This window comes from Doryrhamphus excisus, chromosome 8 (genome assembly GCF_030265055.1).
Source record: "Doryrhamphus excisus isolate RoL2022-K1 chromosome 8, RoL_Dexc_1.0, whole genome shotgun sequence".
NCBI lineage: Eukaryota > Metazoa > Chordata > Actinopteri > Syngnathiformes > Syngnathidae > Doryrhamphus > Doryrhamphus excisus.
The window spans coordinates 7,876,268-7,894,002 of NC_080473.1; the positions used below are offsets into that span (position 1 = coordinate 7,876,268).

The window sequence follows — 17,735 nt, forward strand, 5'->3', positions numbered from 1 at the left end:
GCAAAACAAAACAAGGGCACCTTTGTTGTTGACTCTGTGGGAGATCCCCCCACTGTCGGTCAAAAGTTTCACTGGGAGTGTTCTCCTCTGCACTTGCCATAATGATTTGTTTCTTTGGGGGTTTTCTCATCCATGTTCTCAAACCTCAGCGTGATTGCAGCTTTCACTCTTCCTGCTGTGGATAACATGCGGTACAACTGGCTGTTCGGGCAGGTCGGTTAGGTTTGACACACACACACACACACACATACACACACACAAACTTCAGGAATTTTTCATATCTTGAATCCAAGCTAAAGGTTTTTGTGCCAAAGTGGTGTGTACGGGCCTGTTTGCCTCCAGCTCACACACACAGAGGTGGAAATCACAAATCGTATTCCTGACATGTCTGACTTGTTTCAGTTGTCAGTCAGTTAGAGTGTTAGGCCAATTGGTTCCCTGTGAGTCTTAATTCTACTGCATGACTGTGCTGAATGTATAGAACAAGGTCTACACAGAGATGGTTAGATCTAGGGAAGTCTTAGAATATTCGACTATTCAATTCGGAGGAGTCTGAGTAGTCTGACTATCAATCCAGCTACCCTTAGATTGATGCTCTAGCTGTCTAGATCTCATCGTTCTTCAAGGGTTGATCAAACTTGATAAACGTTCACTGTTCATCAGGTATGTCCCAGGTATGCCCCAATCAACATAAGTAGGTTGGTTTAGGAGTTATTTAAAGTGCTCAACCCATCTCTCCTTGATATCCTCTGGAGTTCAAAGAGGAACACCACTCTTTGATCTCACGGGATTAAGGTCTGGTGTTGTGCCATAGACCACATTGGTCATTGCATAAAACTCTCTCAGACTTAATTCCTTTGTGTACTGTTCTTGCCTCATCAGCAGTCTGCTGGAACCACTTGTTCTTAAGATTTTCTGATCTTATCAAAGGTTGTCGCTGCACTAGCCATTGGGTAAAATCTTGGAGGCAATGAACGGTCTCACCCAAAGACAGAACAGCAGTGATTCGGATGGAGGGGAAGAGAATTCCAACCAGGAAATCTTTCGTTACTGGACAATATAGGATATGCCTCCTGAACAACACCATCCAAAGACCGAAAGAGGGGGGCTCGTCCGGGATTTGAACCCGGGACCTCTCACACCCGAAGCGAGAATCATACCCCTAGACCAACGAGCCACATTTCTCTGGCCAACATTTATGTTGTACCATGACAAAATGCATACAGAAGATGCAACTACCATCCTGTCCAGGCAGAGATCTGACCCCTCGATGTTCTGATGCTTGGTGCGTTTCATGTAATGCATATTGTCAATCAACATAGATTATGGATGAGCTACATTTCGGGACATGACTTGGCAGCACATGTTATATAAAAGACCATACCTTGATACCTTATCCATTCTCCCACTCCCACTATCGCTTACTTAACCCTCCAGTCTTATCCCTGAGCCTTATCTGCAAACATGCAGCAGACCCTGCAGCCATGAAGCTTAGCCAGTCAGGAAGATGGATTGATTGTGTTCACGGAACTTTCATGTAGTGATCCCGGTCAAAGAAAATGACCTATTTGGTGCTGGAGGCTGTTTGTTTAGTGAGTGGATTTAATTTTATGTTTAAAATGTTGAAAGAAGAAACAAGTAAAGATAATACTCCCAGAACGTTGACATAAAACGATGGCCGATTTTTCATAGAAACAACCCCTTTGGCACTTTTTAGTCGAAAACTAGGAAACAGACTTGATGACAGTTCCACGATATAAAAAAATATATATTGCAATTATTTTATTCTCACAATACACCGAGGGCCAATAAAAACATGCTGTGGGTAGAAAATGGCCTCAGGGCCACACTTTGGACGCCTCTGGTATAGGGTTTCATGGCCCTGCTCTCTTTGCAGTTTTTCCCAAGGCAAAAACTATAATTATTCTCAATAAAAGGTATCATCGGTAATAAAAAAGTATATAATAATTCCATCTACATTATTTCTTATGGGAAAAATTGTTTAGTTTTTTGTACATTTCGGGTTTGGTCTGACATTTTCGACCGGATTAACACTGAAAACTGAGGTGCTTTTTATTTTTTAACCAAACCAAAAGATTGTATTACGAAACAAACCCCCTTCTGTTGATCTGTCGAGTTGTACCAACAAAAAAAAGAACAAATGGATGTCTTTGGGGTGTTTTTAGAGATTGTACAGATCCCTCAGGTCACTTTTTGAATGAATGAGTGCTTGCTTGGTGTTTTAGTCATGGAAGGCTTTCACACGCTGTGCTGATAGTGAGCAGTAAAGCTGTTTATCTCCATAAAAAAAGAGATCTGACATTTACAAACTGTCTGCAGAGACTCCCCATATAACTCCTGACCTGTGCCAGAACCCATCCATCCTGTCTTTAAGGCCAACCTTCCCCTCGCTATCTCTGAGCTTGGCTCCATTGTAAGGCTGGATGCAAAACCACACCCTCTGTGGCTACGAACGTAGCGATGTATGATTTAAAACATATTTGAGTCCTGTTTTGTTTATGCATTCACATGCAATGGTGCCAATAGTTAGACGGGTGGTGCTGTTTGATATCAGTAAAGGGTCAAATTGAGGGAACAGCTGAGACGAGAGCGAGCGTGGCTGTGTGTGTGAACACATGCATGGGGGTTTAACAGAGGTATGTGGCCACTCCCTGGCTACCCTCGGAGCTCTTAATGATTTCCAGACAAAAGACAGTGTTCCCGTCATCATCTCTGTGGAAGTTAATAACTGACCCACGGGTAGGACTCCCTCGCTGCCCTCTGGGAGAAACTTTCAACGTGAAGGTGGTCTCTCCACTTGCACAATAATATAATGTGTCTCTGTGTGCATGCAGTCACCAGGCACAAAATTAGGTACACCATCACAATCTAATGGTAGGAAGCGGGTCCAGCAGATATGGAAGGGTGACCTTATGACTGACCTTTAAAGTCTGGTATGCTGTATAGTATTGGGAGTCGATTCTGGTCATGAGCCGGCCTGCAGAGGTCAGGAAGAGCTGCATTTATTGGAGGGATGTAACAGCTAGAAAAGAGGCACAAACAAAACGCTAAATTACTATCAAATTAGAAAACAACTGGCCATTATTCCCAATTGCAATGAAACTAGCATGGAAGTGTGCATTTCAACTTGTTGAATGGTGATTGTGGTTGCTTCTTTATCATGACGTAATGGAGGACATGTTGCTGTGTGACAGAGCTGCCAGGAACAAAGTTATCTCCTGCTGTGTGCTGAAAAATGGCCCTGAGGTTGTGGAGGAGATTTAGTCAAACTTAGCATGAAAACAAATGTGTTGATTAGTGCAGTGGTTCCCATATGTATACTTACATATTCTACTCTACTCTACTACTCATATATATACATATTATACAGTGGAAACCACTTGAGTCAGCCAACTCATCAAAAGTGTCCATCTAAGTTGATGTTCACATAACATTTCATAACATAACAGAAAAATGGATCTGCTGATGTCAACATGTGTTGTAGTATTGTTGACTTCATCATTATTGCTAATCAGTGTGAGGCAGCATTAAAATGTACACACAGCTAGCTAAAAAGCATGGCAGTATTAACCTGGATAGCACAGCAACTTTCCAACAAAACACACCCATTTATTGTTTTATTGCTGCTATTTGACAGGAGCCAATCATGAGCTATGCGAAAGCTCCCAATAAGCTTGTCAACACATTGGAAATTGCAGGAGGTAGTTACTTAATATAACTGTCTGATTCACAGTGTCATCTTACAAGGAACGCTAAAATCATCACACAGTAACTTAACACTGAAAAGCTAGGTCAGTAGTATACAAGAGTGGCACCAATATGAGTTTAAAATTAAAAAAAACACAGCTATTTTAATTTCAATCTATCATGCATTTTGTCGCAGGAAAGCATTTCATTGGTAATTGCTGCCAGGGTGCTGCAATGATGTCAGCCTCCCTTTGGACTTCTCAGTGATAAAAGTAAGGAGTTGTTCTCTTTTTATTACCATCTCATTAAATTCTTATACTTGATGGTGGCTTTGATAGGTATTTGTTTGTTTTGCACTAGTTATTTTCACCCCCCATGCGGCTGACCCCACACTTTGATAACATCTTGATTAATGCTCTCACCTGCTGTGGTTTTTGGCAAGCGTCAAGATATCACAAACATGTGGCAGGAAATCTGCTCAAAATAGCTCGTAGTATTTTGTTGTGGACCAGAGAACTGACTTATATTTAACACAATAACATAAAGATGCATAAACACTCAATAACAATATCAACACAGCACTGTCTAAGGCTGTTAGTGAGCGTTCATAATTCCTCCACCTCACAGGTGTGGCATATGAAGATGCTGAGCAGACAGCATAATTATTGCACAGGTGTGCCTTAGGTTGGCCACAACAAAAGGCCACTCCATGGGGGATCCAAAAATAGTACCGTATAAGTACCGTATATATGTACATTCATTCATTCATTTTCTTATCCTTACGAGGGTCGCAGGGGTGCTGGAGCCTATCCCAGCTGTTTTCGGCCGAGAGGCGGGGCACACCCTGGACTGGTAGCCAGCCAATCACAGGGCACATGTAGACAAACATATATGTACATATGGCTAATTGGTTTCAGACCCGACTGCAATATTTGAAAGTAGGATTTCTTCTTTATAAATGAAATAGTTTCATACTTAGAGCATAGAAAACCTGCTTACAACCTAAATCTAAATACGCGTTTTAGACTCGCATGTTAGCATTGACAGCGTACTTCCTGCAGTGGCTATTGTCTCATCAACTTAACATTACTGACACCTAGTGACCAATGTAGAATACTGTTTGGTGGTTAAGGAGTGACTAAAAACACACCTTTATTTACATTTTTATTATATTCTTTGTTAATTTTCATCTCATTTTAGGCAATTTTACGCTTCAAAATGCTTGATTTTAGTGACAAATACTGACTATGGACCACAATGTACATACTAGCGACCACAGTCTTAAATAGCATCTGTGCTGAATTACCAACAACAGTGAAAGCTCTGATGTGCATAAACCATCAAATAGGGAAAACAATGGCCGACAGCCAGTGTGCTAAGTGTACCTGCCTTTTCAGCCTTTGAGTCATTCTCTGTACAATGAGCTCAACCTCATCTGGGGCCAATTATGTTTGTTTATATTGTCGCTGCCTGTTGTCGGCACTTCTGGCCTGTAGTTATTTACTCACATGTGGGTTGTTTCAGTGTCTGATATTGGTTTATTCAACACACTGTACATGTAAATACACACTTGAAACAATAGGATACAGGACAAACATAATATAAGACAATGTAGCAATATATAAGAAATAATGCCATTATTCCCTTTTACTGCAATCAACTGATTTGTTTTTAAACAAATATGCACACCACAACAAAAAAACACAGTAGCTAACATTAATATATATATAACTTGACACTGATACTCCCCTTGGTATTGTTACTATCAATATTTACACTGATCCACCCCACCCAGGATGAATTTGTTGTTGTACGTCTTCATACAAGAAGGAAATAACCCTGCCAGTAAATTTGATATTGTTTCTAGATTACATTTCCCGTATCCAGCAGAGTCCGCTTTTTGTCATACGTTCCCGACCTCTCACCCAGCACGTCAGAGCCCCCCCCATCCCACCCTCAGCGTACTGCATCACTGCCAGGAACCGGGTAGCGCAGGAGTGGAGGCTGGGGGGAGGGAGGGAGTTCGATGGATGGGAGTCTATTGTTGCCATATGTTGGAGATTGAGTGTACATAGTGGGGACAGCGGGAGGGAAAAATGAACCCAGCAAGCCTTACCTTTCACGCTTGCTTGGGTTGAAAAGACACAGAGAACAGATTGTCTGTACAAGATTTGTACAACTCTCTGATGCACATCTTGAACTGACCTACAGCAAAGTAAGACTGCAGGAGCACAGCATTGACATACAGGACACACTATGGGAATGAATGACAGAATTATTTTGCTTCCCTGATCATTCATTTGGCTGGAGCCTATCCCAGCTGTCTTCGGGCGAGAGGCGGGGTGCAAACTGGACTGGTCGCCAGCCAATCACAGGGCACATATAGACAAACAACCATTCACACTCACATTCAATTTGGAGTCGCTAATTAACCTAGCATGTTTTTGGAATGTGGGAGGAAACCGGAGTATACACAGAAAATGCACGCATGCACAGGGAGAACATGCAAACGCCACACAGAGATGGGATTGAACTCTGGTCTCCAAGCCGTGAGGTCTGCGTGCTAACCACTTGACTGCTGTGCAGCTATAGGAAAATTTTCCATTTTAAACTTGTGTTGGTACATGTTTGTATATTTATTAGGTTATACCTTCTGAGTGTGACTCGTTTAGTGTTCTATATAAAATTACCCAGCGAGTCAGTTAAACTGTGTCTGTTTAAGATACTGATACAGAGATGGCCGGGGGTGGAATTGAACCCTGGTCTCCTAGCTCTGAGGTCTGTAGCAAAAGTTACGGAGAAGTATTTAAAACACCACATCTGTCACCACTATTTTTGATCTACCATGGGTCTTGAACCAGTGAGAAAAAATAGAGTTCCCAATGTGGGATCCAACATTTTGAGGTTATAAAATGTCAAGTAGATGTTCCGCAGTAATATAATCATACCATCCCTAGAGGTCCGCCTCATTGACCTGAGGTGTCCTGTCAGTGTGTGCAGTGCAGTGTTCCGCCAGCAAACCAGAGGTGGAGATAGTGGAGCGTTTACAGGAACCACAGCAAGTCAGCTATCAGGTTTCCCCCGCTGACCCACATAGGATATCAGGAGAAGCTCCCCTTCCCACAGCACAGACGTGCAACCATTTGCTTCCCTCCTCCTGTTCAATAGCCAGCTGTTTCCACTTGACAGCCTTGTCCCTCTGCCTCATTTCCTACTACTATTCCACCTTTTTAATACTGTCATTTTCTACTAAACCTCCACAGTGTTGTATAATGTACTGCAATGTAGTATATTTCTAATAAGGCCATTTAAGAATATCCTGTACAGTGGGAAGCCGACTTCAAAACATTTCCCGCTGACACTAATGCTTGGCTTGTACACAGGGTATCATTATAAACACAGTGATGAAATGGCCCAGTGTTCTCAGGCCGGCATTTTCATTTCCACTTTGACAGGTTGAAACACAAGCAGCAGTTCAGGTGTTTCTACCACGGCTACTTCAAGGTATACATCCCGGAAGCCTCTTAAACATTGGCACTGACCCCGTTTTGGGGGCTTTAAAGATGGGAAAGTACCATTTAAATGTGTTTACTGCTTCAAGGTTTTTGGGTTTGGAAATAACCTAAACAAAATCATAAATCAGACTGCACGGTGGACAAGTGGTTAGCGTGCAGGCCTCACAGCTAGGAGACCCCAGTTCAATTCCACCCTCGGTCATCTCTGTGTGGAGTTTGCATGTCCGGGGACTCCGGTTTCAGAAACATGCTAGGTTAATTGGCGACTCCAAATTGTCCATAGGTATGAATGTGAGTGTGAATGGTTGTTTGTCTATATGTGCCCTGTGATTGGCCGGCGACCCCGCCTCTCGTTTGAAGACAGCTGGGATAGGCTCCAGCACCCCCCCACGACTCTCATGCGGATAAGCGGTAGAAAATGAATGAAAAATCCTAAATCATATTCTGACTGAAAAGACCATCCATAAGTATAGACATGAAAGGCATGCACGGGCCAGCTCATTTTAGGGTGCGGGTTCGCACTCGTAGTCCGCTACTCTGTTCCATAACTAAAAACAGATCTGCTTTGCAGTCAAGCTTATATTTTTGTCATCGGACAAAATAATGCCCACAGTTACAGCTCTCATGTACATGACGCAAAACAACATGACGTCTTTACCAGCTGAAATATAAATAAAAGAATATAAATGATATAAATCTTTTTGAAAGTGAAAGTCACAGATGATTTCATGCTCCCTTCAAATAATAACTATGACACTACACGAATGTGTGTTCCAGAGCACTGAACGAGAGGAGCCAATCGACGTGGATCCAGCCCCAACCCACGTTGGACTTGAGAACGGACACACCACATCAACAGGTACCCACAAGTGTTTCACATCATGGCAGTACAACATGTCCTCACATTCGGAACTCTAGCACAAAAGTGACGTCAACCAGTTTGAGTGATTTGACTCCTGGGGATCACTTTACTTGGGCATGGTGAGCGATAGGCTGTAAAAAGAGTTGAGTAATGTTTTGGGTGGTTGTGTGGGGAGATTTGTCAAGTCAGGCAGATTAATGCCAGACTCTCAATCTCGCAGTGATGTCATCACAGTATTATTACCAGTAAACACGCACTTTAGTCCAGAAATGTTAAAAACACCAGACTGTTACTGGGATGCATGATGTAATACTTACGTTTGAGTAAAACCAGTGCTTGATTAATGACGGCAGCTTCTTTATTTGCTGTTAAACTCCATTTTCAGTATTGTAGTCCAGGGACAGAAGGACGACAATGGATTTGACTTCACTCTTTATACTGTGTCCTGATATGAGGGATTATTGTCCAGTATAAAAGCGATCACGTGACTATGAAGCCGATCCGCAAATCAAATGTCTTACTACTGTATTTTCCGTACTATAAGTCGCACTTTTTTTCATAGGTTGGCTGTTCCTGCGACTTATAAATGAAAAAACTGTTTATGTTGCATAAACACTGGACGCCTTTTCTGTTTATGTTTATTTTTGTGTAGCTGAATAAGCATTGTGTTAGCATATCTTACATCTATTCAGCCTGTTCTCTATTATTTTATCGTTAGAACTTGCCCTCAAACAATGTACAACAATGAGCCAATTCAAGAAACAATACAAGCAGTTGATGTTTGCTAAATACAAGGATGAAGAGTCTTGAACCAGTCATGATGTGCTATATATATCACTATATTGACACTTACTATGGTACCCATTATGTCATTGTATGGTCATATCACCTTGTACTTCGGTACGTGACAAAAAAAAAACTATATTATGAAAGCAGGAAGTGAACAAATGTAACAGTTACTGATTGTAAAAGTACCAGATGGAGGGATAGGATTTAATAAGATTTGCTTCTTCCTACTCCTTTTGGACATGTGGAACTGTGAACTGATTATGTGATGCATTCAATTGTAATCTGATGCATGTTCAAATGAAATTAAACCATTACCATTACCTTCCAAGAGGACGTAATGTCTGTTTTGGTCACGTAGTTTGTAAAATAAATTACCCGCAAAAATGCTTCTTATAAAAATGTGACTTTTTTCTACCTAATTATGCATTTTTGGCCTTGTGCGACTGTACTCCGGAGTGACTTATAGTCCACAAAATACAGTATTTACCTGTACCTACCTGTTACTGTTACACAGTTATCATTTTACTGCTCACTGCCAAATGTTCTCGACCTGAAACACATGAAAGAGCGGGAACAGTTGGTCGTCTCACCAACACAGCAGTTTATTTATTTCTTCTTATACGCAACTACAACCATCAAGCCATTCAAGCATGCTCTGCTACTTGACAGGAAATAGCCATATCAAGATTATATATATATATATATATATATATATATATATATATATATATATATATATATATATATATATATATATATATATATATATATATATATATATATATACACACACACATTGAAATATACATCCATTTTGTTCCCATTTCCCACCCATCTAATTCACTTGCACCTAAAATGGGTGCTAATGGCAGCCAGGCTTCGGTTCTCACTGCTAGCCCTGTTAGCATTAGCGAATATAAACATGTATATACACAGACGTTCTTTTAATATAAATTACAGAGGCATCTAAATTCACTCTACGTGACTATACTACATATCGTAGTGTACTTAAAAACACTTATTTTTCACCAACCTGAAACACATGAAAGAGCGGGAACAGTTGGTTGTCTCTCCAACACGGCAGTTTTTTTATTTCTTCTTCGCGGCTGTGTGTGGCCTTCCAAACAACCAAGCCGCAACGCCCCCCTGTGGCGCCACCGTGCAACAGCACCGAGCAGCGAAAGTGCCCTACTTTCAACCAGCAATTATAGGAAGATTAAATGAAAACCCCTTTGTTTTTGTTTTTTTTCATACCTTTACACAAGAACAGGTGTTGATACCGTATTATCTCAACATGTTTCTCCAATTAGAACATTCCTTGTTGGTACCTGGAAAGAGGTCTCCACACGGTGACTTCCCACTTGAACACACAGCCCCGGTTGCCATGCGGATGGCCCACTTCCCCATCACTGCTACCACCAAGACAGCTGAAGCCAAGAGCTCCTCCGAGTCTCCCGGCAGCCCCGTTGCATCGCACGCTTCTCCGGTCTCAGAAGCCTTCCCTCTTTGCCAATCATCTGCCGGTACAATCCAGCCTCAACCAAGTGCAGAGTCCCCAATTCAACCAGGTGGTTATGACAACCAGGAAGTACCTCGGTTCTAAAATGTGCTTAATATTTGGTTTGACTTCCTTTTTGTTAGTGTCTTCTGTGAAGACATGGACCCCGATCAGAGCTGTGGGAACCTCACATCATCAAGGTGAGCCTTCACTAGCAGAACACGGTCATGTGATAGTGATGACTGTTATTATCTTTGCAGAGAAGGCGGGTTTGACTCCTGTAAAAACTGTCACATACGCAGGGCTACCTCACCATGACAGGTCAGTAATGAATGACGTGTTTGAATGCAAGTAAGGTATGACTGGCTCATTATGTGTGTCCATGCTGCAGAAATGGTGGTGATGAAGGCAAAGACATACCCTTTGGGCTGGGGGGAGAAAGGAGGCGAGAGCTGGTGAGGTCACAGACTTTGCCAAGAAACATTGGAGGCCAGGCGCGGCGTTCCGTCCTCGAGAGGTTGGGTTCAGAAGTCAGTAACAGGTGAATACACTGCACCACTCAGGATCAGTTTGTTTGGGAATACTGGATTCACAAATATTTTCCCTCTGTACAGTCACCCCAAAGCGGTGGAGTCCAAACCCAAACTGAAGCGTTCCCAAAGTTTTGGAGTTTCCAGTGCGAGCAGCATCAAGCAAATCCTACTTGAGTGGTGTCGCTCAAAGACAGTCGGCTACCAGGTCCGATTATGTTGACTATAACTCTGCTTTACCGTGTCTTATTTTTATTTGTGATGAAAGTGTTTTATCACTTTCGAGTGACTGCGGTCGAGTGGTTAGCGCGCAGACCTCACAGCTGGGAGACCAGGGTTCAGTTCCACCCTCGGCCATCTCTGTGTGGAGTTTGCATGTTCTCCCCGTGCATGCGTGGGTTTTCTCCAGGTACTCCGGTTTCCTCCCACATTCCAAAAACATGCTAGGTTAATTGGTGACTCCAAATTGTCCAGAGGTATGAATGTGAGTGTGAATGGTTGTTTGTCTATATGTGCCCTGTGATTGGCTGGCCACCAGTCCAGGGTGTACCCTGCCTCTCGCCCAAAGAGAGCTGGGATAGGCCCGTGACCCTCGTGAGGAAAAAGCGGTAGAAAATGAATGAATGAATGAAAGTGTTTTAATATCATGTATTGTCTGTGTGTTATGTTCCAGTCACCTTTGACCCTGAAGGTGAATTGTTACACGATATCCTGATTGAGCTTTCTTTATCGCCCTTTCTCTGCAGAACATAGACATTCAGAACTTCTCATCCAGTTGGAGTGATGGGATGGCTTTCTGCGCTCTGGTCCACTCCTTCTTTCCCAGCGAGTTTGACTACGAGTCCCTGTCACCGGCCAACCGCAAGCATAACTTCGAATTGGCTTTCGGAACTGCAGAGTGAGTGGCAGTAAATATGTGTAATGTCCCCAAGAAACCATGAAGCTTTGGCAAACGGGTTAGCAATTGGGGTTACGGTTTTGGGGTTTGGGTTGGGGGGATGGGAAGATAAGGCCTCCTCCCCCCAAGAATAAGGAAGGAAGCGCAGTCCCTTTCCCTGGTTCAGACCCGTCCCCTGTCACCACTACCTCTTGAGTCCATACCCTATTTTGACCTATTCCTTATCCCTATGGCTTATCTTCATTTCTAAGGTTTATGGCCTCAATGTGTGGGCTTTGGGTTAAGGTTAAGGATTTCCCACAGGAGGCGCAAGCTGGTCAGGAAATAAGAGTTCGGGTGTTAGAGTTAGCGGTTTTAGGGTTATTGGTTGTTCACGTTGGGGTCATGGTTAGGATTATGGTGTTGGAGTTAGCGGTTAGGGTTTGGATTGGGGTTAGGTTTGGGTTAAGGGGTTTGGGTTAGCTGTAGAGCAGGGGTGGGTAAACTACAACCCGGGGGTCACATCCGGCACATTCAAGTGTTTGAATATAGTCTGGCCACCCATAAATTTCGTTAAAGCAATGCGGGCCGCGAGTCAAAACATATGCCCACCCCTGCCGTATAGCTAATACAAACGTCACTTAGAATGAAGACGACTGCTTTCCAAAGCGTTGTAATCCACTCGCGGTTCAGTACTTAGCAGAGCTAGCAGTTGCATCTGCTGTGTGGGGAACAACTGACAAAGGATTGCAACGCAAATAATCTAATAATCTCTTCTACTTTATAACTCATTGCATTGTTTACAGTGTGTTTATGCATGAAAACATAGCCATGCAACCACAGAACATCAGCCAATTACTGTGTGTATTACATCAGCCTAAAAACCCAAGACCGTAAAAACAATAATCGTGTGTGTCAGTTGTGAAAACCACCACTTGATGTAAGAATATATTATTTTCTGTATGTTAACACCATTCTCGATTTAAGCTGATTTGACTGACAAAATAATATTCTCCTACAGGATGCACAGAGTCAATCCTCTAGAAGTGTGTTGCCTTTACCTTGACCTCATAATAATATGAAAGCGGAGAGACTTGGTGGATTTATTATTATTATTTTTTATTCATCACCCTTTCATTTAAAATCACGACTTAGCGCCTACACCATGTGACATTTGCATTTATCATATTCTATGCCATGTATTACAACATAGTCAATACCCATGTGACTGTCGTGTCAAATCTGGGCATATATAAAATACATATATTAGCAGTTTTCTATTCATGAATAATTAATTAATTCAAAAGAAATCATTAACTTCTTAATAATTTGACACAATATTTAAAATTTAGTAAATAATTGTAGTAAATAAAAATTGTCTGACCACATTACAATATCCTTTTTTTATTAAATATTTCAAAATATTAAAATGTGACTAATTTTAATAAAAAATGTAGTAATATCAATAAAAATATATTTATATAAAAATATATAGTATCAATAAAATGTATGATATTAAAAAGAAAAAATAATTTATTTATATATGTCCATCCATCCATTTTCTATACCGCTTATCCTGTTATAGTATATGTCAAATGTAATATTTAAAAACAGATTATCCTTATTTTGTTTCCAGGGTGAAGGCAAGCTGTGACCGGCTTATCGAAGTGGATGACATGATGATCATGGGTCGCAAACCAGACCCCATGTGTGTCTTCACCTACGTCCAGTCCCTCTACAACCACCTGCGCAAGTTTGAATGAACGCTCTTCTTTTTAAGTCAGGCGCTAGATTAGACTGCCCTCTTGTGGTGAATTGGAGAACGGTATAACGTGTGCACGTGTGTGTAAACCCATTCAATGGAGACAATTGTCAGACAGTGTGTTTTGTTTTAAAGTGTCATTTCCCAACAATTGTTGTTATGATTATCATATTTCGATGACGTTGAACTCAAGCCGTTTGTGCTTGGGTTGGCATTTGTGACAAATACATCACATCAGGGTTTTCCATAAAGATAAGAATTTGTGATATTTTCCTAGCTTGTGTTATATGAATTTATTGAAGAAATATAGTATAAAAAGTTGAATTTTAATATCCGACATACCATTAAAGCGCTTGAAATGTTAAACAGCTTTAAAACCACCTTATAATGGCAGAAATGAGCTTTTAGAAATAAGCTAGTTTACCGGAAACAAAGCCATTTTGGGGAAGCAAAAGCCTAGCTTGGATGGTCACATGACTACTATGTCACATGACTACGTATGTCTTTTAACAAGCTTTTGTGGTTGGAAAAGGATACGTCTGAAAAAGTAGTTTGCCTATGAATCATCTTAAAATAAGGCACAAAGAATGAGAAATGTTGTAGTGTTTGTCAAGTGAAACAGAATGATGATTTATTTACACTGTATGCTGTGATGTTGTTGTGGTCAATTAAAAAATATATTATTGCTTTTCATCTTTCTTTTTGGTCAAAATAAATAATCGGAAAGTGACTGTTTTAAGACATATTTGTTACAAAAACATTTGTGTTTGTTAGTGTCACGAGGCGGCTGGGGTCACGTGACAGAGCATCAGAGATTTAAGATTAAATAAAGATTGAATTTGCCATGGTGATGATCAAACGAGGAATTTCTCTACTCATCTGAACAATATGTGTAAGATGATTGTTTATCATCTTTCTGAAAAAGGTATGCATCATCTAATATATTGATTTGCACAGGAAATTTCACTTTCTGATTTTAAAGTTATCCAAAAAAATATTTTATTATGGTAAAATTTACTTGGAATTAATGTTACCAAAAGTATTTTTGGGGTGTGGGGGAAGGGGTTGTTTATTTGTATTAATTATTAATACATAATTAATATTTATTTGTATAAATTATTTGTATTGTATTATTATTTTTATCATTATTATTTATTTTATTTTATTTATATTATTGCTAGTAATTAAGATCACTTATTTAATTTTTTAATTTTTTTTCTTGTAATTTAGATTACCACAAATATTTTATGTATTAATAATATGTTGTAATATTATGTATAAATAATAGCTGTTGTTAAATGATACAAATGTATTTTCATATATCAAATGTAAAAAAATTTGTAAAAGCAATGTTAATTAAATAACCCCCCGCCTCTCATCCAAAGACAGCTGGGATAGGTTCCGGCACCCCCCTCACCCCCCACCTTAGTGAGGATAAGCGGCATAGAAAATGAATGGATGGATGAGCTGGATTGGTGTGTGTGTGTGTGTTGGTGGGCGGGGGTGTCCTACAAGTATAAGAGTCTCCCAACTCTCAAAGCATCAGTGTGGGTGCGAATCCTGGTGTGTGTGTCAGCGATCATGGCATTGTTTGTGGAAGACGATTTGACTTCACTCAAGCAGAAGCAGCAGGCGGCCATGGTGGATCTAAACATGCTTTTCGGGGAACACGAGGAGCCTTGTAAAGGTGAGTTAGTATCACTAAACACATGTTTACATGATGTGGACATACATACATGACACCATTCAAAGTAGATCACACCTAATTGTTGCAATCTTGTAAAATGGAAAAGATGTCCGCAGTGAGAGCGTCCTATCCTCCCTGGATCCAGACCGGGATTCTACCACAGTAACGGAGGCTCCCAGAAAAAGGAAGAGGACAATTTTTAGCCGAGCTCAGTTGTCCGAGCTGGAGCAGGCCTTCGCCGTGACCCCTTACCCTGATATCACCTTGAGGGAGCGGCTGGCTGCGCACACACACCTGCCTGAGAGCAAGATACAGGTAGGATACTACCTCCGTATTATAGTACAGTACGAATGCTTTGGTTTTCATACTACATTTTTCTTCCATGTAAACTGTAATTTTTCTCTATAAAATACTTTTGGGTGTCTAGAAGGGATTTCCAACAGGGGAGAATTCCTCTGTTTTTGTACTTTTCAGTTTTTGTTTGTGTACTGATAACCAAGGTACAGCTGTATTAATACTGTGTATTAGTATGTTAGTATCGATGGATATAGATTGAAGTAAAATAGGCAAATTGTCCATAGGTGTGAATGTAAGTGTGAATGGTTGTTTGTCGAAATGTGTCCTGTAATTGGTTGGTTGGTTACCGGTCCAAGTCAGCTGGGTTAGGTTCAGTCATTGATTCATTTTCTACCGCTTATCCTCACAAGGGTCGCGAGGGGTGCTGGAGCCTAACCCAGCTGTCTGGACTGGTGGCCAGCCAATCACAGGGCACATATAGACAAACAACCATTCACACTCACATTCATACCTATGGACAATTAACTTAGCATGTTTTTGGAATGTGGGAGGAAACCGGAGTACCTGGAGAAAACCCACGCATGCACAGGGAAAACATGCAAATTCCACACAGAGATGGCCAAGGGTGGAATTGAACCCTGGTCTCCTAGCTGTGAGGTCTGCACGCTAACCACTCGAACACTGTGCAGCCCCTGGATTAGGTTATTCAATAAAAATGTTGTCCATTGAGATTGCATTGTTGTAAGGCAAGCGGAATTTGTCTTTCATGGAGTTACATTTTGGGAAAGTGTCCCCCAGAATCATGTTAGGAGCACGTTTCAGACCATTCTGGGTCGATTGGTTAGACTTAGGTTTAGGGTATAGGAGTGAAGGATGGTTTGATAGCTGCTATTAAAACAAAATAACTCAAGAAGTGTCCTACTCCCCCAAAAGCAACCACAAGCTTTTGGTTGACATTTTTGGATCTCAGTTGTGGACTCTGGTTAGGATTAGGAGACTCGGGGTAGGGTAGGGTTAGTTTAGGGTATCAGGGTGAATAAGGTGTGTAAGTCAAGAACGGTAAGTTCTATCGAGATTAAACCAAGTCCGATGCTAAGGGCTTAAACTTGGATTGTGCTTTTAGATTCTGTGGATGGTGAACAACTGCAATTAAAGAGAGAAGGGGAGAGTTCTGCTACTACAATCCAATGTAATCATTACAACAGTCACTTTTATTGAAAATGTAAATCCAAAATCGGAAGTGTACATTAACATCAAGCTAGCAGGAGTCACTTTTGCATACATTCGTCATCATGGCGAAGCCTACGAAAATGAGCACTAATCCGAAATGACAAATCTCGCCGTGGTCCACAGGTGTGGTTTCAAAACCGAAGAGCCAGAAGTATCAAGACCGGGAGACTGCCCATGTCCACCAAACATGTTCTGGGGGGTAGAGGACTTCCAGAACACGGCTCCGGACTGGTGACCTCAGCCTTCCCCGCCCCGGCATCTCTGGCAGACATGTTCAGACCAGATCAAGGCCAACCTTGTGAAGATATCCCACAATTCTACTCTGACTGGATCCAGATCTACAACAACCAAACCCCGACTCAATCGTCCCTCCACCAGCAGCCCATCCTCAGCACACCCAAGCGTTCCGAGTCCCGTGTCTGGGAGGCGGAGCGCCAACAGAGGCAGCAACTTGGATCCACCCTCTCCACTTTCCTACCTACTTCTTTTTCTCAGCCCATCGCCAGGCAACCTCAGGTGTCCGGCCACTCCTACCAGGCCCACAGGAACCTGAAGAACCAGAGTCTGGCTCAATGTGGGGCCTCTGTGGACCAGGTGGTCCCTTCTCACTCTCAGTCCATGTACTGGGAAGTGAATCAGGGCCAGGGACATCACCACCTCCATCATCATCATCATCATCAAATGGGTCCACAGACCTCCATGGGCTACATCTCAGACCTGATCTATAACGCTGCTATTGTGACCAACTTCCTGGAGTTCTGATGAAAAGAACAATTCAAATATTCATTCATGGACTTTCACACAAAATATACTAACTCTTACTTCTTATGCAACTGTCAGGAAGGCAGGGAGTACCTTCAGTGTTACCGCAGACCTGCCGATGTGTACAGAGTCATTGAACTCAACATGCAATTTGACTTGTATGCTTCACAGCTCTCTATTTTGTTGCATTTGTTGCATTGTTCAGTCTGTACAGATGA

General features: G+C 41.6%; 2 protein-coding genes and 1 non-coding gene across 4 annotated transcripts in view; 2 read left to right on the plus strand and 1 right to left on the minus strand.

Annotated features, from left to right (window-relative positions):
* smtnl (smoothelin, like) overlaps window positions 1-14,271 on the plus strand; it is a 51,579-nt gene extending 37,308 nt beyond the window's left edge. For both annotated transcript variants that reach the window (XM_058079385.1, XM_058079384.1), the window contains exons 3-10: window positions 8,001-8,082; window positions 10,185-10,442; window positions 10,516-10,572; window positions 10,633-10,693; window positions 10,764-10,913; window positions 10,987-11,110; window positions 11,649-11,800; window positions 13,416-14,271. In XM_058079385.1, coding sequence (XP_057935368.1) covers window positions 8,001-8,082; window positions 10,185-10,442; window positions 10,516-10,572; window positions 10,633-10,693; window positions 10,764-10,913; window positions 10,987-11,110; window positions 11,649-11,800; window positions 13,416-13,542 — 1,011 coding nt within the window. In that variant the 3' untranslated portion in view covers window positions 13,543-14,271. The remainder of the gene's footprint in view (window positions 1-8,000; window positions 8,083-10,184; window positions 10,443-10,515; window positions 10,573-10,632; window positions 10,694-10,763; window positions 10,914-10,986; window positions 11,111-11,648; window positions 11,801-13,415) is intronic.
* On the minus strand, window positions 1,106-1,177 carry trnap-cgg (transfer RNA proline (anticodon CGG)). Its single transcript has one exon. It is a non-coding gene; the product is annotated as a tRNA-Pro (tRNA).
* Window positions 14,272-14,438: 167 nt separating the features above from the next.
* sebox (SEBOX homeobox) lies at window positions 14,439-17,735 on the plus strand. Its single transcript, XM_058080516.1, has 4 exons — window positions 14,439-14,466; window positions 15,088-15,228; window positions 15,335-15,543; window positions 16,879-17,735. Exons 1-4 carry the CDS (start codon window positions 14,439-14,441, stop codon window positions 17,515-17,517), a joined length of 1,017 nt encoding a protein of 338 aa, XP_057936499.1. The 3' UTR covers window positions 17,518-17,735.